The 21,694-nt window shown below is 30.7% G+C and overlaps 2 protein-coding genes, 4 non-coding genes and 1 pseudogene across 6 annotated transcripts; 5 read left to right on the top strand and 2 right to left on the bottom strand.

Moving 5' to 3' along the window:
* Positions 1–139: 139 nt before the first annotated feature.
* LOC112536306 lies at positions 140–335 on the bottom strand. Its single transcript, XR_003080350.1, has one exon. It is a non-coding gene; the product is annotated as a U2 spliceosomal RNA (small nuclear RNA).
* A 2,421-nt stretch (positions 336–2,756) lies between these two features.
* Positions 2,757–2,892, top strand: LOC112536317 (annotated as a pseudogene).
* Positions 2,893–4,246: 1,354 nt separating this feature from the next.
* On the top strand, positions 4,247–4,408 carry LOC112536318. The gene has a single exon (XR_007217181.1). It is a non-coding gene; the product is annotated as a U1 spliceosomal RNA (small nuclear RNA).
* A 915-nt stretch (positions 4,409–5,323) lies between these two features.
* Positions 5,324–5,439, top strand: LOC112534358. Its single transcript, XR_003078655.1, has one exon. It is a non-coding gene; the product is annotated as a U5 spliceosomal RNA (small nuclear RNA).
* Positions 5,440–6,318: 879 nt separating this feature from the next.
* On the top strand, positions 6,319–6,480 carry LOC112534355. The gene has a single exon (XR_003078652.2). It is a non-coding gene; the product is annotated as a U1 spliceosomal RNA (small nuclear RNA).
* A 786-nt stretch (positions 6,481–7,266) lies between these two features.
* On the top strand, positions 7,267–9,029 carry LOC8274534. Its single transcript, XM_002516036.3, has 2 exons — positions 7,267–7,714; positions 8,145–9,029. Exons 1-2 carry the CDS (start codon positions 7,516–7,518, stop codon positions 8,789–8,791), a joined length of 846 nt encoding a protein of 281 aa, XP_002516082.1. The 5' UTR covers positions 7,267–7,515; the 3' UTR covers positions 8,792–9,029.
* A 3,402-nt stretch (positions 9,030–12,431) lies between these two features.
* Positions 12,432–13,161, bottom strand: LOC8274533. Its single transcript, XM_002516035.4, has one exon. It carries the CDS (start codon positions 13,090–13,092, stop codon positions 12,721–12,723), a length of 372 nt encoding a protein of 123 aa, XP_002516081.1. The 5' UTR covers positions 13,093–13,161; the 3' UTR covers positions 12,432–12,720.
* Positions 13,162–21,694: the final 8,533 nt, after the last annotated feature.

The raw sequence follows: 21,694 nt of genomic DNA, 5'->3' as shown, positions 1-21,694 counted from the left end.
AGACTGAGAAATATCTTTAATTTTTCTTTGTAAAACATGTTTTTGCAGCTGGTAGAAACCTGTCGAACCTTCTGAAAGAAATTCATCGTATAGGGGAACTAAAGAAAGACTTAGAATCGAAACAGTTAGATCAAATTTAGTGGGGTGCGCCAAGCCCGTGCTATAGTGCAACGCATGGGCGACACTCGAGGACTCCAGTAGCAAGCTACCGTTGTGAGCCCTCCCCCTCAAAAAATTAATTTAATATCGTGTGAATCATTGATCCACGTATCAGATATTAAACTGATAAGAACAGATACTACACTTGATCTTAGCCAAAAGGCCGAGAAAGGTATGCTTATTTCACTATCTTCTCTCTCCTTTTATAATGGCTTCTTGCAATTCTCTCTTTGGCTTTCTCGATGCGGGATGAAACATCGCTTTGTTCATGTCCCTGCTGTAAACCAAGAAGAGAAGGCAAATTACAGCATTTCCATCATTAAAAGACGTTCTCTGCGTATAGCTTCCTGTGTCTGCTGTTTCTTTTTTTTTTTCAATGATAATTCATCTCGTCAATATCCAACTGGTTAACAATTTGCTAACAATTAACATTAACTGAAGTTAATCTTAAAAGTAAGTGTAGAATTACAACTAAATTTTCAAGTTAGTCAAGTAAATTACAAAGTATTCTTCGAAGTTGAGAAATTAAAAGGCTGCAGTGCAAGTTCAAGTGCATTTTTTTCGTAGTGACCAAGGATAGACGAAGAACCATCATTAGCACGATTTTGCCTTTTAAAACTGAAAGCTAAAAAGAGTAACCAAAACTTCACTAGTGGTTTAAGAGAGAGGAATATGCACAACAAAAATTCAGTTTGGTCTTTATTAAAAGCAGAGAGCACCTTAGAAACATCCCAACATTTAATGAAATATGAAACTAGATAGCAAAAACCCCTCCAATCAGAACGAAAAATGGCTTTGAAAGTAAATACAGGAGGTACCCATGCATCCTCATAAAACTACCGCATACTATTGCTAATCTACCATCTACAGCCTTGTTGGCTGATAGGTTAAGCATACATTATACATCTCGAGGCCTATAAAGCATTAGGCTTAATGAAGCATTAAGAATATAATAGATAAGGGAAGTACTTGCTTTTTAGTGTCCTAGCTAAAAAAGAATTTAGGATAGAGATAATCCTCCGAAGCTACTTTGCCAGAACAACAAGATTAAAGTCGTGCAAGTCTTTAAATCCTATCCCACCATAAAGTTTACTCTTTCTCAGATTCTTCTAAAACGACTGATATCTTCTTTCTCTACTACTGTTAACCCCATCAAAAAAAGCTAGATCCTAAGCTATGGACAATAGCAGGAAGCCCTGAAATAATGGTTTTGACAATTTATACAGGAACATTCAGAAGCCAAACCAAAAGAACAAGGAATTATCTATAAACAACAAATGATTTATTGATTTATAACAAGGCTCCTTCTTGCAACTTGGACACCCTTGAGACTTCCATCAATTGAGCTTTATTAACCAAATAAGCCGGACCTTCTATATAGAACATAAAGAAAATGAAAAAGACGGAAACCCCTAGAAGGTCATAGAAAACCTTGACTATCCTCATTAATTTGACAGGAAATGAGAATAAATTGACACATTTTATTACACAATTAATCAATATTTTAGCAAATTTCATGAGATGGCCAACCTGATTGTAAGCGTTGGTCATGACAACTTTAAGTGCCAACTCTCTAGTCCTTTCATCTTTTTTGGTTCTCAAAGAATATAGAATTTTTATGTATTATTAATTAGTCAATTTTATTACTTTGAAATCTTAATTAGCAATATATAATTAACATAAGTATATAATATATAATTAGAATACATAAATTATAATTTTTAACATTAATAAAATATAAAAAATAAATGGGAGTTTCCATCCCACTTCGATTCTTTGTGGAGCAGGAAGGAGAACTGAAAATCTAACCCACACTGTTACCATTTCTAAAATCAAATGATTTATCACTCAATTCATAATAAAGCAAGAAGAAATTTGCTGATTAGAGGACTTGCATAATTTTTTTTTTCCATTTCGTTACAAATTTTCCATTTTTCTAATCAAATTGAAATAACTTGAATTTTTTTTCCTTTTGTATCCTTTCATTATGCCTGCATTCTTGCAATTTTCTGAAATAATGTTCCTCTAAAAGGACGCAAACAATTAACAAACTAGACAATCCTTGCTTAAAAATTAAAACCACAACGAACAACATGAAGCACTACAAAATTCAGCAAGTTTGCTTTGGAAACACAAGAGATGAATAAAAACATAGTCGACAAAAAAATAGCTAGATTTTTATATCCTTTTTCAATTGTTTACCAATCTTGCACTTCTCTTTACTTTCTTTAAAAATGCCTTTTGCATAATCTTATATTTGCTCGAATAAGAGGAAATATATATTAACGTTTTTCACAAAATTATAACAAACTACATGAGAAATCTCAAAAACTTAGATGGATATAAAAGAGAAAAGTATATAATATGCTTGGCGACCAAACATAAAATGATGCAAGGCCCTGGTTGGAATATGGTCTTCAAAAGGTAACAAAATGAGTCAAGAGACTCACTTAGGAGAATGGTAGTTGACAACATAATGTACCCAAGTTTACATTAAAGTTTATATGGAAAACTTCCTTAAGTCCCACATCGAAAAGAGGGCGAGAAAAGGAGATGCAAGTACACCTACAAATGATAAGCAAATGAAATTAAGCAACATACTTACCTGGACGGGGTCGATGGGTGATCAAGAAGGCCTATGGCTTAGATCAGTGACTTCCATTGCAGTTGGGAGGGGTGCTGGCCTAAGGTCTCCCCAAGTTGGGAGAGCCTACGTCATAATTTGTTCAAAGCCCTTGTCAATTCTAGTTCAGATTTTGTTCAAAGCCTCTCAGATTATCGATCCTCTCGAATTTGGTTTCAAATGCATTCTTTCTCCTTACTTACTTTACAATTCAATTCACCTTATTTTATGCATTCTTTTTCTTTACTTATTTTACAATTCAATTCACCTTATTTTCAGATTTATGAGACGAGTAGCAAATTTTCATTTTCTTCTGTTTAATCTTCGGAGACTTGTGCATATGTATTGTTGTTTTATGGGCAAGACAGATAAAATAACATAGTAGGAAACGGACCAAATAACTAACTATATGTCTTTTCATCTATTATTTCATTCTAGAAGCACCTTTTGTAATATTTTTACCAAATTTGTTATTACTTCTACAAAATAAAAATTTAATGCTTTAGCATATATTTAGAAGATGGTAGTTGCCAAATTGGTATTGTAGAGCTTGATTTTATTTTGTTAGCTTAGTAGCAAATATGCAATAGCATGCCAAACTGACCCTTTAAGAGATTCATTTTGTTAGCTTGCTAATAGGTCTCCTCTCTCTTTCTTCCTCTTGTATATTATGACATCAAACACATGTTTAAGAGAAAAAAATTAAGATAAAACAATGGATCTACAAGTTCTAGGACAAATTTTCAAAAATCTTTTAATTTCCAGGTCTTAATTGGAAGTTTCTCAATGATGATTTCAAATCAGGATGCTATTCTAAAAAGAAAAAAAGGCCTTTAACAACTAATTTTTAACTCATTTACATTGTTTTTGTGAACATGTTGGAGCCTTTAGATTTCTCTAATTTAGTCAATTAAATTGCTTTGCATATATAAAGCGTGTAGTCCTATTTATTTAGTACGGGAATGAAATTCTTCTAAATTGTTGATGGATTTTTCTGCCAATAGAAATATATATTTCAAGCAGTAAGAGGAATTTTAATCAGCTAGGTTTTCCTTTGAAAATACTGTTTTCTTTTTGCTTAATTTTACTCGAAATTTGAACATGCATATTTGAATATAGTGATGTAGCTTTTTTGTAAAAGTAATATACATTAGACGATAATGAGATTACAAATAGGTAATATGATAATTCAGTTTTTCACATAAAAAGAAGAAATCTATTGAACAAGAAAAAACCCTCTACAAAGTCCTAACAATATGGTCCTCCAATGATATCCGGATGGTAACTCAAATTATAGCACTAAGTCTCACTTCGTTGTATATACACAACCAGTGTTTTGTTAATGGTCACCACATTAAAAGAGTTTCTGTTTAGAGGAACATCACTTTAGTTCCACATTGAAAGGGGGTGAGAAAAGGATATGCAAACATGTATACAAATAAGGAGGTGATAGCAATGATAAACATACTTACCTGGACGGGGTCAATGGGTGATCAAGAAAGCCTATGGCCTAGGTTAGTGGCCTCCATTGCACTTGGGAGGGGTGCTAGCCTAAGGTCTCCCCAAGCTGGGAGAGCTTACGTCGTAATTTGTGGCAGTGGAGGCCTGCGTTCGCGCGGCCCCTCTCAATTCCTGTTAAAGTTTTGATGTGTCGTACCTTGGGATCTTTGAAATAAAAAGGTTTCTTGCATGAAATACGATAAACCTCACAAAGAAAGGTGAATTCCTTCAGCTCTGTATAATGTATGTTATTTCTTTTAATGGTTCTGCAAAATGCGTTTTGTGAGTATGGCTGATTGACTTTAGTGGAGTTACCATCTAAAATGAAACAAGACATAGTTTAGGAGCTGAACGTCTTTCCATGAATACGCGTGTAGCCTTCTGTGTTTGAACATAAAATGATGGAGAATACAGTCTCATGTCTTGATGAAATAATAAATCAATGTGGTTATAGAAATGAATAACATGTGCTTTCTAGTCTTTTTTGCCATATGCAAGGATGTTATAGAAATGAATAACATGTGCTTTTACTTCTTTTATTTTCTCATCAAGAATTTATGATACAATAAATGGTTTGTGGGAACAAGTTTTGGGCTAAAGACCTATCTAAGTCGTAGTTGCTCGAGCTCTTCTGTTGCATATGATTATCAAATGCCACTATCCAGTTTGTTTCCTAGTGACTATGTTGATCTTTTAGCACATGGAGAAACCAAAAATTGGAAAGTATTTAATATGTAATAGTCGTAATTTATCATAAAATGAACTCAACAAAGAGAAAATCAAACCTACTTAAAACTAATAAAATTTGAGCACAACAAAGAAGTTGTCAAGCCGAATCCAATATGAATTAATATGTGTTAGGCATGGCAAGACGCAATAATTTATAGGGTTAATAGAAATTTTGAAGAAAAAGAAGTAAAATCTAGTACAATACAATTTATACTATTTATATATGCCGCAACCCACATGGGTTTAAAGCTAGAACCCAGTATTTGAACCTGCATATAATTATTGGAGGCAATGAGGATAAGAAATTCATGGAGCCATGCAGTAAGCACAAAGCGAACTATTCTTTCGCCTTTTACTAAAGAATACCGTGTGCGTGCTGCTTATAGTGGCATACGCTTATTTTTGGAAGGGTAACTCTCAATAGAGATGACCCTCTACCAATCGAAGTTTAATCTTTTATAATTTGATGGGGTTTTGAAATTCTTGCATTGCTAGTTTGCGGCTGCTCTTTGAGCGGTTTGATGGATGTGCAGAAATCTTGTACCTTATTAATTTTCAATGGATCTACAAGTTCTAGGACAAATTTTCAAAAATCTTTTAATTTCCAGGTCTTAATTGGAAGTTTCTCAATGATGATTTCAAATCAGGATGCTATTCTAAAAAGAAAAAAAGGCCTTTAACAACTAATTTTTAACTCATTTACATTGTTTTTGTGAACATGTTGGAGCCTTTAGATTTCTCTAATTTAGTCAATTAAATTGCTTTGCATATATAAAGCGTGTAGTCCTATTTATTTAGTACGGGAATGAAATTCTTCTAAATTGTTGATGGATTTTTCTGCCAATAGAAATATATATTTCAAGCAGTAAGAGGAATTTTAATCAGCTAGGTTTTCCTTTGAAAATACTGTTTTCTTTTTGCTTAATTTTACTCGAAATTTGAACATGCATATTTGAATATAGTGATGTAGCTTTTTTGTAAAAGTAATATACATTAGACGATATTGAGATTACAAATAGGTAATATGATAATTCAGTTTTTTACATAAAAAGAAGAAATCTATTGAACAAGAAAAAACCCTCTACAAAGTCCTAACAATATGGTCCTCCAATGATATCGGGATGGTAACTCAAATTATAGCACTAAGTTTCACTTCTTTGTATATATGCAACCAGAGTTTTGTCAATGGTCACCACATTAAAAGAGTTTCTGTTTAGAGGAACATCACTTTAGTTCCACATTGAAAGAGGGTGAGAAAATGATATGCAAACATGTATACAAATAAGGAGGTGATAGCAATGATAAACATACTTACCTGGACGGGGTCAATGGGTGATCAAGAAGGCCTATGGCCTAGGTTAGTGGCCTCCATTGCACTTGGGAGGGGTGCTAGCCTAAGGTCTCCCCAAGTTGGGAGAGCCTACGTCGTAATTTGTGGCAGTGGAGGCCTGCGTTCGCGCGGCCCCTGTCAACACTAGTTTCATTCTTTATATGCAATCTGACAATATGTGATAGGGATTAGGGGCTTTTCCGATCATAATGTGAAGACCTTAGCTTTTTTGGCGATAAAGAGTAATGCTAGTTTCTAGTGAAAATCAAAGTGAATTTCGCGCCAAGTTCTTGTTTATGTTGTTGCATTGATATATAATATAGACGTGGGAATTACATTAAAGGTTGTTAGCTCTATACTAGTATGCCTGAAAGAATTAATGGAAGTAAATTTGCAAATATAAATCCCTCGGCAATATTAAATTTATGCAGTAATCACGGAATTTTGGCTCAAATGGAGGGCAGTAGCTTGCTACTGGTGTGCTGGAGCGTCGGCCATGCGGCATTATTGCAAGGGCCTGGTGCATCCCACCAAAATTAGTGCAACTTTCCCCTCGTCTTGAGGAAATCTGCATGGTTTTCTATTTTGGATAGGCTCTTGGAATGCCAGATGGAATGTTTTAAGAATTTTGTCTATTTCTGGGTTCAATGCCATAAATATTTTGTCTATTAATCAAGTGCTTATATACGGAATCAACAACATTAATTAATTAGTTAGCTACATATACTAAAGAACACCATGAGTGCTCAATGTAGATGGCTCCTACCAATTTTAATTTAAAATTTCTTTAGAGAAATAGTAATTCTTGTAGCACTTTTTAAGGATATTATAGTTGTGTGACATCCTATTATTGGATGAAAATTAGATAATAAAGTAGCTATAAAAAATTCAAAAAACACATGGTACCCTTTGTGCGTAAAATCACATGGAGTAGTGTTAGAAGTTAGAATATTAATTTAATACAATATTAAAATATTTAGTATACGTGTCACTCATCTAATATGAGATAATTGCAATATAATTGGAATATTCTTTCTAATATGATTTTTTTTAGTTAAAAAGAATATGAAAACATAAATAGTGCAGAAGAACCATAAAGGTTCTGTAACAGAAATAACTAACTGAAAGAACATTTGTGAGAGGGAAAGAGAGATTGGAAAACAGAGAAGGAGAAATGGCAAGCAATGCCAGGCAAGAGAGAAGGAGAAGAATTGTGGAAAGAGGGAGTGATAGGTTGGCACTAATCACAGGCCAAATCCAAAATCTGAATGAATCACCATCCTCAACCCCCACTTATCAACAGAGGCATCATGCACACACCGAATCCTCCCCATCAATTATGTACTCTCCTTATGATCATTCTCAAATTAATGGTATTTCCAATTCACTCCAGCCTGTTTCCTAACATGATTGCACTATCATTTTGGATATTTTTTATTTTTATTATTACTGATCTTGGTTGGATTAATGATAATTCAGATTTTTTAAAGATTTTGTGTACAAATTATTGAGTTTATTTTGTTAATTAGTTATTATTAATAATGCAATATGATATGGTTGAAAGAAACAAGAAAAAGAAATAATGGGATATGATTTTCTTGATCTTCTTTCAAATTTAACCCCTTCACCTTCTTTCTATTATTTCCAATTATTGATTGATAGAAATAAATTAGCGTTTTGCTATTCTATTGCTACTAATACATGACTGTTAATGTACGTAAAACAATGTTATGCCATTAGAAAATAAATTGAAATTAACACTACAATCTCAGTGATCATGTTTTGATTTATTGGTGTTTGCAGCCGAGGGTCTAGATGGTGCTTCTGTTGCCAAGCTGACGAAACTTAGGACTATTAATGGAATTCCAGAATCCAAAAACTTCGATAGCCCAAAGAAACCTGAATCTCGATTTCGAAATAATGCAACAAGTCCTGAGAAAATAAGACCTCAAGTTTTTGATACCAAGACAGAAATACAGGAATCTGTTATAGTGGCTACAAATTCACCATTAGTTCCGAATGAATCAAATCATCATTACAGATTCTTCTCTTCCAAGCGGATCAATGCCTGCATCATTTCTTCCGAGAGAAGGCGCGCGATGTGTTCTCTTATAGTAGCTTTTCTAGTGGTTATATCACACATTGGTTACCCACTTTTCTCAGCTAACATTGTTCGTTCAGAAAGCGTCATTGCCTCAAGGCCATTATACATAATCCTGCTTACTGATGTAGCAATTGTGCTTGGTCACATGTTTCACGAGAGCGGAAATAATGGCTCTGAGGAGGCTGAGGCAGAAAGAATGGAACCCAACAAGGAAGATGGAGATAACTGGGATGGTGCAGTCAAGCTATTGGAGAGAGGTCTGGTCCTGTATCAAGCCATCCGAGGCATCTTTATTGACTGCAGTGTTTATCTGGTTGTGGTTATCTCTGGCCTCTCTTTACTGTAAATCTTTATCTTCAAGATTAATTAACAATTTTGCTGCACATATTATATAGCTGTGCAGCTGCAAAATAATTTTTTGTTGCTCATGCTGTAGTAGCTTTCAATCTTAAGGTTTGCTCTGTTGTGGCGCAAAGGTCGCATATTCAAGTCTTGAATTTAGTCCTCGACAATGTAATGATCTTTTGAAATTTTGTTCTGTGGTGCCAATTATTATGAGATTATGCTCTTTGGTTTTTCATTTATGAATGGATAAATTAACACTCATAAAAGTGCTTATACATACATATTGCTGCTCAAAAGAAGTATATTCTTACCTAAAACTTGATGGTACATGATAAGATTTGGAAATTTATCCATTAAAGACATTTAAATAATACTACAAATGCTAATTGTCAGAGTTGAATTGTTGGGTTGCTGGCAGGTAGTGAATATACTGGGACCTGGAATTCTTGTCCAGACCAAGATTTTCGATGAGCAGTAAGGCTTCATTTTTTCTTTTTACAGTTATACACTATTTACTAGGACTTATACCATTCTGTAGTAACTTTCCCCAAAAGATAAAAGAACCAATGTTGATCTAACCTACACCAAACTTAACTTTTTTTTTTTCTTGAATTCGTAACGTTTCTGTTTGCTACGAATTCAAGAATTTTACAACTAACAAAAAGGCTTGGGAAATTTACTCATATTACTACCGTTTTGTTTTTCTCATCTGTTTTTACTTAATAAGAAGTTCCCATAGTTAGTTAATATCACTTGATACATAAGGCTGTCCTGGCCATACTGTAGGTGGGATTGACCAATGGCTTACACGGGTGGGGTAGATACCTTTCATATAATGATAAAGCTATCCAGCTGGTAAGGATCAGCTTGTTGGTGTCTGGTGAGGTTGCTTCAAATTCATTCAGTGAATTAAGGGATCACCTTTTATTTTTTGACCATTTTATGTAAAATGGATTAATGGTCATCCGTGGTTTAGTTGCGCAGTCCTTCACATAGCAGTAAGTTGCAGTGCCAAGTGGTGCCAAAAATGATTGAAGAGAATGCTATTTCCTTTCTTTTAATACTTAGTATACATCTTATGTCTGTTGCCTGATACTTCCGGGGAAGTGTACTAGTTTTGGCTTGGTTCTCATGGCTAGTACAACTTATGTTCCTGTTTATTCTTTTGTCGAAAACAGAAAAATAATTAAAAGGGAAGGGGGTACCGTTTTATTTAAATTTGAATTCCGATTTCTAGCACTTATCAACAACTGCGCTGCTACTTATACATAGAAAACTGATGTTTAACACTATGTTACGAAGGGTCAAGGTTTGGTGTTTTGCTCCGAAGGGTTAAATATTAGGGGGGTCTCCTAAGTCTACTGTTGATATGTAACTCTTCTGATTCTGAAGAGATGATTAATTCTTGTCAGGTTTCCTTTATTTACGCTTGTTGTTTGTTTTTACCAAACTTTGTCTCGGACAATAAGTTCGTTGCCAACACCAAGTAGGTGAAATGATGTCCTTTCGTTTTAAAAACAAACCAGTGGAGATGCCATAAACCCAGCAGTTGAGGTCATCAAGAATGGGTTTTGAGTACAAATAGTTGAAGTTGCAGAAACAGTCCACATCATTTAGTTAGTTGGCTGTATTAAAGTATCCAGAATCAAAGATCCCCCACTTTCGGTCTGTGGGCTCCTGATGAGGTAGATCACATGTAAGCAGCACCTTTAGGTAATTCTTTTTTGCCGGGGACATGCATGCTTCCAATTGTATCAGCATATTTGACTAAAGTTTCATAGGCTTGTACCCTTTCTTTTTTATTATTCTGGGATCACGTTGGCTTGGGAAAGGGCTAAAGAAGAATTGGCAAAACCATCCCTTAGTATCCGAGATTCTCTACTTTAGTTTTAATGGACTTTTCTTTTCAAGTTCTTTATCTTGGGATTATTTTGATTCTTGCCAACTTTGTCTCTTTTGGTGGTAATCTCCATGTGGCTTGCTCTAGTTCATGTTTTTAATGGTCCCCGAACAATGTTCTTGGGTGAGAGTATCTTAAAACTTATTTATTTATTTATTTTTTAAGTTCTGATTGAGATTATGTTCTCGATTTTTTAATTTTGAAGACGATCTAATATTGTAAACTAAGTTTATAAAGAGTGTTTCTTTCTTAATTTATAATTTCTTTTACCCTTAAACAAAATTAAGTGTCCTCTTAATGGAAAAGAGCAATAGAATGAAGCAAAGAAATCAGCAATGGAGTTAAGGTCCTGTACCATAGTGTTTGATGTGATAACAGGGTAAGTAGGGCATCCTTTGCCATGTTATAATTTGCCTGTGGACCTTATATGAAAGGGAGCTGAGTGTGAACCTTAAGAAATGACCTACTTGTTTGAACTGAAATCAGCATACAGTTTTAATAAGACAGCTGGGCCCTTGCCTGCAGGAATTCTGCACATGCACTGACTTGCCCCATACCATGAATTCACTGTCCTAAAGAATCCTATATAGAGAAGTCTTGCTTCTTCCCCCACCCAAAAAAAAAAAAAAAAAAAAAAAAGAAGAAAAGGATGAGAAATAAGAAAATGGAGAAAATAATTCAGTTCTGTCAAATTTACTCTTTAGTCCTAACTTTGATTTACTATAATTTATTATGACAACCAATTGTTTGTCCACTTCTTTTTCTTTTTCTAAGAACTGGTCCACTTCTTATTTCAGAGAAAGTGGCACATAGACTTTGGGTACTTTTCACTTTCTGGTCTTCAAGTTTTGAGATAAATTCTATCAATTTTTTTTTTCAATTTAAATTAGAAAACCCTCTCAATTTGAATTAAAATCTTACAAAACTCTTGCATTCTTAAATCCAAAATCAAGAAAACCTGAAAAGGATTTCAAGGATATTTTTATAAAGACTCAATTAAAATTCAGACAATTTTATGTTACAATTTAAAATTTAGAAAGTACCATCAAAATCTTATATTCAAAATGCAATGATTATATACAGCGGCTTCCTCTGCTGCATTTCCATCAACAAATTCAAATTTTACGAAGTTGAGACTTTCTGATAAAAACTGTATAGTTTGTAATTTTCCTGTTAGATTGCTGGACAAATAAAATTGAATTTAACTGTCAGAACCTGAACATTACATTTATTGAGCCTATAATCAACTTCTAAGATTGTACTTTTATATGTTGGTTGAGAGATTCCACTGCGAATGGGGCACATGCATTTCTGCATATCTTTCTAGATAAGTCAGCTGGTGTAGTGACCCACTAAATTAATCAACAAGTAGCACTAGAAAAGCTGCAATGTCCATATAATGCATATATCTAATGCCATAAATTACTGTCCTTTCAGGAAATTTGAAGGAGAAACTAACCCGTTCAGGACCAGGAGCAATCCAAATTCAACGACCTAGCTAGACTTATTTAATACCTAAAGCATTTCTTGAAGTTGCAAAAAGATGTTAGTTAATTATTAATTAATAATCAGTTGTCTCACACTCAGTGCTTAAGTGTTGCCTTTAATCATATCAAATGTTGTTAATCATGCCGTTATGATGTTATCTAAATCTGAAGAATGAATAATAATAAAAAAAGAATAAAATGAATTTGATTGGCTCTTCTTTTTCTGCAGCTTCGTATTATCTGGGAAAAAAGACAAAACTAAAAGGGTCCAAGATGATCCAAAAGCATCTTCAGTTACTTTTGATCTAAGTTTGAACAAGAAAAAGAAGAAGAAGATGGAGAGTAGGTGCTAGAAAGACGTGATCATGAATATAAACATACTTGTAATATACCAAAAAGAAAAAAAATAAACAAAATTAAGTCTTCAAAATCAACTACATAGCTAGGAAATAGAATTGGAAGAAGCAGATCAAGAAACCTTAAACTAATTACACCAATTTTAATCCACTGTTCAACGTCTTTATTTCAAGAAAATTAACCGAGCTACACCACCAATTCACTCTTGTCAAAGATTCTTGCAGGAACAGCAAACCTAGCAGAGAAAGACCGAGACATGCTGTCAGGATCAGACCACATTGAAGAACCTTGATCAAAATTCTGAGCGTATGTGTAAGGATCATAAGAAAAATGCATCCGGTCACTGCTCGAAGAACAATCAAACAGCTTCTTCTTCTCCTTCATTATTTTCCTCCACAACAATCTCCATCTTGGAGTAGCAGCAGTATTCGCAGTCTTGGACTCATGACCCACCAACATATTAAACGACACATCAATCCGATCGTATCTTTGACTCTTGACATAGCAGGCATCTATGACGTTGCTGTTCCCAGAATTGCACCAGCTTCTAACTTCCATGTTTGAGAGATCTTGAAAGTTCAAGATTTGGGCTTCTGTGTAACTTATCTGAGTTATGAGTGCCACCTTTCCGTTTTATATATAAGGTCACGGTATCTTAACGCCAAGTTTCTATGCATAAAGTTTTTACAGTCTTTTTTAGGTGAATTCTAGGATTTTGTAATTTAGAATAACTTCTAATAATATTTTAATATGTTTATTAAATAAATAATCATAAAATTTAAATTAATCTACATAAAAAATTTAGTTTTGAGAAATATATAAAAATATTTTAATATGTAATTTTATATAAAAATTGTATATTAACATATATTATGTACATTTGAATCAGATGATATAATTTTCTTTAAAATAAATACATAAAAATATAAAAAATCACTGTAAATAATGACATTCTAATATTCACACACTCTTTAATAGAGTGGACAGATCTCCAAAATTGTTTCCAATTAGATTATTTTATAGTTCACAATTGATAGTTTTATCTTATATCATTTGAATTTAATCATGACAGACAATAAATAAAATTAAATAGTCAGATCCGTATTTTCACTTGTAAAACTTGAATTTGAATCTCATTTTTTTTTCCGTCTAAGTATTTATTATTTTTACAAGTAAATAGAAAAAATAATTAAACACATTTTAGAATCATTCTAATATACCATAGATTTATTTTACCATATAGACCCATACAACTAATTTTATTTTAATTTTTATAATTTATAAAAATAATTAAATATTAAATTAATAAATTATATATAGTACTTAGTTATTGATCAATCAAATATATTATTTTTATTTAATTAATTAATTTTTAATATTTAATCAGTGACATTTTACAACTATAAGATTCAATTATATAATTTTAACTTGTATAAGTAATTAAAAATTATATATCAATTTATTGACAATCTAATTAACAGAAAGATATATATAATTAATTAATTATTCAAAATAATACTAATTAAGTGTTCTAAAATTAAGAAAATATATTTATAATGGTAAAGTATAATAATGGTACTCTAGCAAAACCTCACGTTTTATCTTTAAATAGGTAAAAAGATAATTTTAAATGTCCATCGAGACTCAATAAACCCATAATAAAATTCATAAACACATTTAAAACAGAAACTCCTAATATAAGATATTACTAGAGTACTGCTGTAGTATCATACTATTATAAGTCTAATTTTTTTAATTATAGACTATAAACTAATTTTATTTTAAATAATTTATTTATTTTATATATTTTTCTACTAATATAGATTATTGATAAATTTATATATAATTTTTAATTATTATATAGATTAAAATTTTATAGTTAAATTTTATAATTGTCAAGTACCACTAAATAAATTATAAAAATAGATAAAAGAATTTAATAAATAAAAATAATGTATTTAATTAATTAATAATTAAATACTATATATAATTAATTAATCTAATATTTAATTACGTTAATAAATTATTAAAATTAAAATAATATGAATATTTATGAATTTATGTAGTACTCTAAACATATAATACATTACAGAAGAATATTGTAAAACTTGATATAAGACATGGTCACATAACAAAATGAACTAAGGGTGAAATTGTCATTTTAGTATGATGCAGATAGACCAGGATTAAGTCCAGAAATTACGTATTATTATGGTTTTTAGTGAATTAATTGGGATATGGTTGTGCCTCATAAGTCAAGGCCATAAGTTAGTTGGACTTTATTATGACATTCTGAAACGTTTCAAGAGATGGTTGACTGCCCATTACTAGAGGTTAATGGGACTGGGTATGTATATGGAAAAAGAGGCAGTTTGCCCCCTAAATCATGTAAAGGGATCAAATAAGCCGTATCTCAATTTTTCTAATAAATAGGCCTAAAACTTCTCCTTAGGGTAAGGGCCAATCTAATATAATCTAGTTGTTTCTAAAATTAATTAAACGAAATAAACTTTGAATAAATAAATTCTTAGAAGTAAACAGCTAACTATATTTTTTAAAATTCTTTTTATATTTTTATTGTTATTTTTATAAAAAGAAAAAATATAATAAATCACTTCACTGATACCATTGGCCATCACTCAATCACTGCTGTCACTGTTGCCATCACCACCACCAGCATCATCTCTATATTACCACTTTTGACTTTTAAGTTATATTTGATATCAAATCATCCATCATCACATTGCCACTATCACCACCATTATCATCTCTCGACCATCCACAACTACTGCCACCGTTATTAATTAAAACTATAAAAAAATCCACAATCACATAACACTATATAATCATAGACAAATAGAATTGATGTATTAATTATCGAAACCTATAATCGCCTCCGTCAAAGCTAATGAAACCAATCCAATTGCTGCCTCCATCAAAGACAACAAAATCAATTGCCGCTCTGATGATAAAGCCTAGCCTGTCCTCCGCCTGCCATCAAATCTATTTTTTATCATCACCGAACACATCAAATGCCCATGCGTCATCGTCACTATCAATCAAACCATCTATGCACACTCTTAAACAATCTTAAATCCACAAGCAACAACAGCACATTCTGGTCACCACTATATTAACATCATTACCATCATTATCAGAAGTATTTAAACCTCCACTTTCTTAGAAATTTCGCTACCACAATCATTGTTGATGTATTTTAAAGAGTACGGACATGATTTGATTTGAGTGAAGAGCCGAGTTCATAATCTCCTACATTTTTACAATAAAGCAAGAACATAAAGATCAAAACAATGTTAGGATATGCATGGGTTCAAATCATAGTAATCAGAGTTAAAAGAGTGTTGGTGAGGATTAGGAAAAAAGATTTAGATTTTTGATTGGTTTTGTGAATATAAAGGATTAGGTTTTGTCTTTGTCTTTTGCTTTTTATCAGAAATATGATTAGTCTATATTAATTGTTATATTAACGGGAGAAAGAAATTTTCAGATGGCTTGCTATATATCTCACTTTTATCTAGTTTAATCCCATAAAAAGTTAATTCTACCGAAGATGAAAAAATGATATCAAAATTAAGACTTCTAACTCAAAGAGTAAAAGTCTTTATCAATTCGGATAAATTTATTATTTATTTTTTTGATTTTTTTTTGTGTGTTTTTGTTAGCAAAAGAAATAAGTTACTCTCCATTTCAAGAGTGTGCAGGACAGTTGATTGACCTAATTAAAACTTTGAATTAGTTTGATCTACAAATAGAAGTTATGGGTCTCTTTATTAGAAAAAGTTGATAGTTGGCTTGTTTGACCCCTTGACAAGTTCATGAGCAAATTGACCCTTTTTCTTGTGTATTTATTGGCACTTTCAATGGTTGTTAGCTGTCTATCATGTACTATAACCTGCTATATGCTAGACGTATTTTCTTAAGAAAATATTTATATAAAGAGGACTTCTACCTACCTGACTTTGTTATCTTTTCTTTTCTCTTTTTTTTTTTTTGGGGAAAGACTTTGTTATTTTTTAAGTAAACATGATTTTGTTATATAAAGTAATAAGAAAGACTTTTTCTCAAAAAATAAAAAAAGAAAGACTTCTTCTCATAATTAAAAATAATAATAATTTTTTAATCTTTTCTTCTTGATCAATTTCTTTTTTACAAAATTAACTCACAATTTACCATAATAAAAATATGAAAACAACTTAAAAATGAAAGGATCCAAACTTAGAGTAATCCAATAATTTTCTACTCCATTCTGCCATGACCTTAATAAAATTTTGGAACATAAAATAAAATACGTAAGAAACTAACTATACACATTTACAATTTAGGAAGGTGAATGTAATTAAGGAGTTTTATTATTGCTCTAAACAAAAATTAAGGAGTTTCATTATTAAATACAAAACAATTAATTTTCTTTTGTTATATATTGAACTCTGTCTAGGATTCAAGCTTGAAACCTTATGCCCTGGTATCGTAGCATAATACATGGGATATTAGATCTCATTTTGCGTAATAGTTTGAAATGAAGTACTTAATTATGAACTTTTACAATCAACTTTGCATAAATATCCAAGCCAAATCCAGCTAGCTCTATCAAAATGTTATCAATCTTCTTCAATGGCCAATTCTTGGTCAGGCCTTGCTGATGGAAAGCTTCATCACAGCGACCAAAATTTGTAATGGAAGCCGTAAGAATGGTTTTCACAGTATCAATGTTGTGACCTTTAAATGCACCCAGAGCTTTTCTAAGGTCTTCAATAATCTCAACGTAGATATCTATTGATATATTAATAGCAGTGAGGATTTCAGATGATGTAGATTTATTCTTTCTCAATTTCAAAGCAAAGGACAGCGCATTCTGTACATGTTCAATCAGTGAAATCATGACTGCCTCCAAGGCTGAGAAGGAGTTTATAGAACCAGTTACGCATGGTGAAATTAAGGTGACACAATTAGCAGGGTTTTCAGTAATCGCACATATGTTATCAAGTGAAGGATTAATGGATTTTGGTAGCTTGAATGGGTTATTATAAGCAGTGGAAAACAATGATTTGCATGGAATATGAGGGAGGAGGTCATATTTAATGGGAGATGGAGAAGGAGAATTTGCTGCAGGGCCAAAGGCGATCCAAGTGGCCTCTGTAGAGAATGAGAGAAGACATGAAAAAAGTAAAAGAACAAGAATTGACTTGCTGAGTTCCATTTTTGTATTATGTTTCTTTTTTATTAGAGGAGACTAATTGTGTTGAGGAGCTTAATTATGGCTATGAAGAAGGCATTACATGGATGGAGCTTTTAAATGAGGAACGGTTAATTTTGAAAGGTTACCAATTATTCTCCCCTAACAGTGCCATGACTTTCAATTCATTCATTTTGTTTTGGTTAGAGGGTGGGTACTTGGATTTAGTTATAAAGCAAAGGGTTTGTAATATTTCACATCTTTAACAATCTCTACATTAATTATCATGTCTTTCATTTCCAAAGATATATATTCTGGTAGAACAGTTTGTTCATATATATATAGTCTATATATATGTCCTTTATATGTATTATTTATTCTATAAAAAGAAAATTTTGGTGTAATGTTTTTGGTTGAAGTTATTTAACTTTTGTTATATAAGAATAGCTAAGTTGTGTTAAAATTCAGTTAACTTTCTAAAACATTAATTTTCGATTTTATTTTTCTTGTCAATGGTTAGGTGAATGATAAATTGATTTGTGATTATAAATATATGTTATTTCAAAATTTAACAAGATTGTAATGATTTGTATATATTTCCATGCCTAAATAAATTAAATATTTAATAAGAGCATTTTTATTGATGACAAGATCTGATTCAATATGCACATTATAGTCTCATTGGTTCTCAAATTATACCATAAATATTTAAATAATTTTGTACCTTCAATCTACTTTTTCCGGTATTTAAACTTCAATTTTATTTTCAATTGAAGGATATTAAGTGTAATATAATTTTATTAACATGACTGTTGGAGAAATACTAAGCGTACACCTCTATTAGTTGATCAGTTTTTAAATCGTTAGTTGAGTTTTAAAAGAGAAAAAAAAAGAATTAGTAACAAAAATTAAACGAGAAATTTATATAAATAATTAGGATCCTTTTAAATCTCTAACAAGAAGAGAAAAGAAAGAATTAATTAAAAGATAACAGTCTTATAATAGCAATTGACAACCGTGCATGCTTAACCATTACCCTTTTAAAAACCCCACCCACCTTTGCCTTCTTCATAAGCCATAAACTCCACTTGATCCTTAGCAAATTGATACCTTGAAACCAAAGAAAAATACAAGACCCACATATATAATGGAGCTCAACAATACAATTCTTGTTTTCCTATTATTTTCTTCATTCTCTCATTCGCTACTGAAGCCACTTTTAATATTCTGTTAATTATCATTCCTCATTACATTTTCCATGCAAAATATTATTTTCTACCCATATTCCATTCAAGCTATTATCATATATGAATCCTAAACTTAATCAAATATGTGCTGTTACTGAAAACCCCAATAAATGTGTAGCTCTAGTTGCTCCTTGCTTAAGTACTAGTCATACAAATCCTTATCCAGCTTTGCGTGCAATCATATTATCATTGTCTGGATATGTAGAATCTGCACTCTCTACTGCTATAAAATTAAGCAAGAGTAAATCGTTATTTTTTAAAATTTACATTGCAATTGATGTATGTATAGAACTTTATTGTTAAGGTCATTGAATACCTTAACAAAGCTTCAATTGCATTTAAAGCTCATGATTTGGATACTGTAAAGAGTATGCTTACTGCTTCCATTACAAATTTTGGTCATTGTGATGAAGCTTTCCATCAGCAAAGCCTAACAAGGAATTGGCCATTGAAGAGAATCAATCAAAAGTTGGTAGAGCTGGCTGAACCAATCAAATATTGATCATGAAATTACATTAGCAATTTATTTGACATAATTTTTTATTTTTTCTTTAAGAACTTAATTATATTGATGTTGTTAAATTGTAACCCTTCACGGAATGGGCTAATTTCCTTAGTGAGACGGAAATCCTTTTATTTAATATTTTAATCTTCTTACAATTGTTCAAATCATTATCCCGAAACAATATTTAGTGCTTTATTAAAACTAGATTTTATTTTCTAGTGATATGCAAAAGATTTTTGAAAAGTAAACACAGAATTAATTCTAAGAAAGACATTTTAATTTTTTATTTGAACAAGTAAATGAAAAACATAAAATAGAAACAAAGACAAAGGCCTCTTCACTTTAATGTTTTTGGTTGAACTTATTTAACTTTTGCTGTATTAGGTTAGTTAATTTACGTAAATACTCGGTTAACTTTCTTAACTTAAAAAAAATGGATTTAGCTATAAGCAAAAGTAATTTTTAATTGATCACTAAAAGTGAATAACAATCGCTTTTGGCGGTAGCTAAATGTTGATTGCTAAATGAAATTGTAAATAAAAATTAGAGTTAAATACTATTTACTTCTTTTAGTTTGACTTAATATATGACTCACTTTCTGCATATTTTCTATTATATTAAATTTTTTTTGAGTTCTAATAAAATTAACTACTACCTCTTTCCGTGTTTAGTCGAAAGATTAAACTGGTAATTTAAAATTATAATTTAATTCTTAAACTTATTATCAAGTATCAAATTTGTCCAAGATTAATTTTATTATCAAATTAGAGTAAAATTTTATTTTTAGCACAAGTTAATTTTAGTGTCTTATTAAAATAATAAATTTTACTTGTTTATATCTTTTATTTTTTTTAGCACAATCTAATTATAAGAAAATTTAAATGTACAAATTTTTTTATTTATTTTTTATTTAATATTATTAAATTACTAAGTGGTTTAATTTTAAACTTTTAAGTAAAATAAATAGTTACAGGTTATTATTTTTATTAGATAATAAATTAAACTATATTAAAAATGAAAACTTTGCTCGTATTAATCTCACTGGATTAGTTGATAAAAAATTTCATTTTTAACATACAAGATTAACATGATCTCTTTATTGATAATTAATTTTATTTCACTAGATTAAGACATGATTGTATTTATTTTTTTCCTTTTTATATAGTTTAACTATAAATATGTAATAAAAATAACAATAGAATGATTTTTTTAACTAAAAATATTTATTTTATATTAATAACTAAAATTAAATTATATAGTAATTTAATAATAATATTATAAATATAAATAGTTTTAAAATGTTTAAATTTGGTTGAATTAAATTGTATTAAAAATAAAAAAAATTAGAGTAAGAAAAAATATGAAATTTATTATTTAAATTAGACATTAAAACTAAATTGTGCTAAAAATAAAATTTTACTCTAATTTTATATTGAAATTAATTTTGGACGAGTTTGATATTTGATAATAAACTTAAGGATCAAATTGTAGTATTAAATTACGAATTTAATCCTTCAACTAACATGGAAAGAGGTAGTAGTTAGTTTTTTTTACAACTCAAGGGGGTTTTTAATATAATAGAGAAAATGCAAGGACCGACTCATATGTTATATCAAACCATTGGAAATAAATAATATTTAATCCTGAAAACTAAACTGATCGTTAAAATAGCGATCATATTAAGTAGTCTCTAAAAGTAACTATATATTGTAGTTGTTATTTTACCTAACTGTGGTTGCTGATTAAAAATGATGAGAGATTATAAAAGAAAAATTAGAGACCACTCATCATTCTCCTGTTATTTAACTTTGGACAGGTTAATATATAAATGGTCATTGTACTTTGCACGTAGTTTCAATTTTAGTTATAAAACTTTAATTTGTTTCCTATCAGTCATCTAATTTTAATTTTTTCTCAATTTAGTATTTTACAAATAAAAAATTGATATGTGGTCATATTTCTATCAATATGTACTCGCAAGTATACTAATCATTCCTATAGTAAGAATAAGTTCACAATGAGGTCAATCTCACAAGGAACTGTAGAACAGTTATTATAATGACTAACTATCATAAAGAAATATTAAAAATAAATCTAAACACTCTAAATCAATATTTTGGAGAAATGAAATATTTATAAAATAAATATAATAACCTATAAAATAAATATGCAATGATTATAATGTATGAAAACTATATGATAAAACTAGTATTT

This window comes from Ricinus communis, chromosome 8 (genome assembly GCF_019578655.1).
Source record: "Ricinus communis isolate WT05 ecotype wild-type chromosome 8, ASM1957865v1, whole genome shotgun sequence".
NCBI lineage: Eukaryota > Viridiplantae > Streptophyta > Magnoliopsida > Malpighiales > Euphorbiaceae > Ricinus > Ricinus communis.
This window is presented reverse-complemented; position numbering and strand designations above follow the sequence as displayed.

Excerpts from the sequence above, each read along its gene's own strand:
- LOC8274534 (XM_002516036.3), top strand. The coding sequence starts at position 7,516 with ATGGCAAGCAATGCCAGGCAAGAGAGAAGGAGAAGAATTGTGGAAAGA. Across the intron at positions 7,715-8,144 it reads TGATCATTCTCAAATTAATG|CCGAGGGTCTAGATGGTGCT; the intron begins GTATTTCCAATT and ends TGGTGTTTGCAG.
- LOC8274533 (XM_002516035.4), bottom strand. The coding sequence starts at position 13,092 with ATGGAAGTTAGAAGCTGGTGCAATTCTGGGAACAGCAACGTCATAGAT.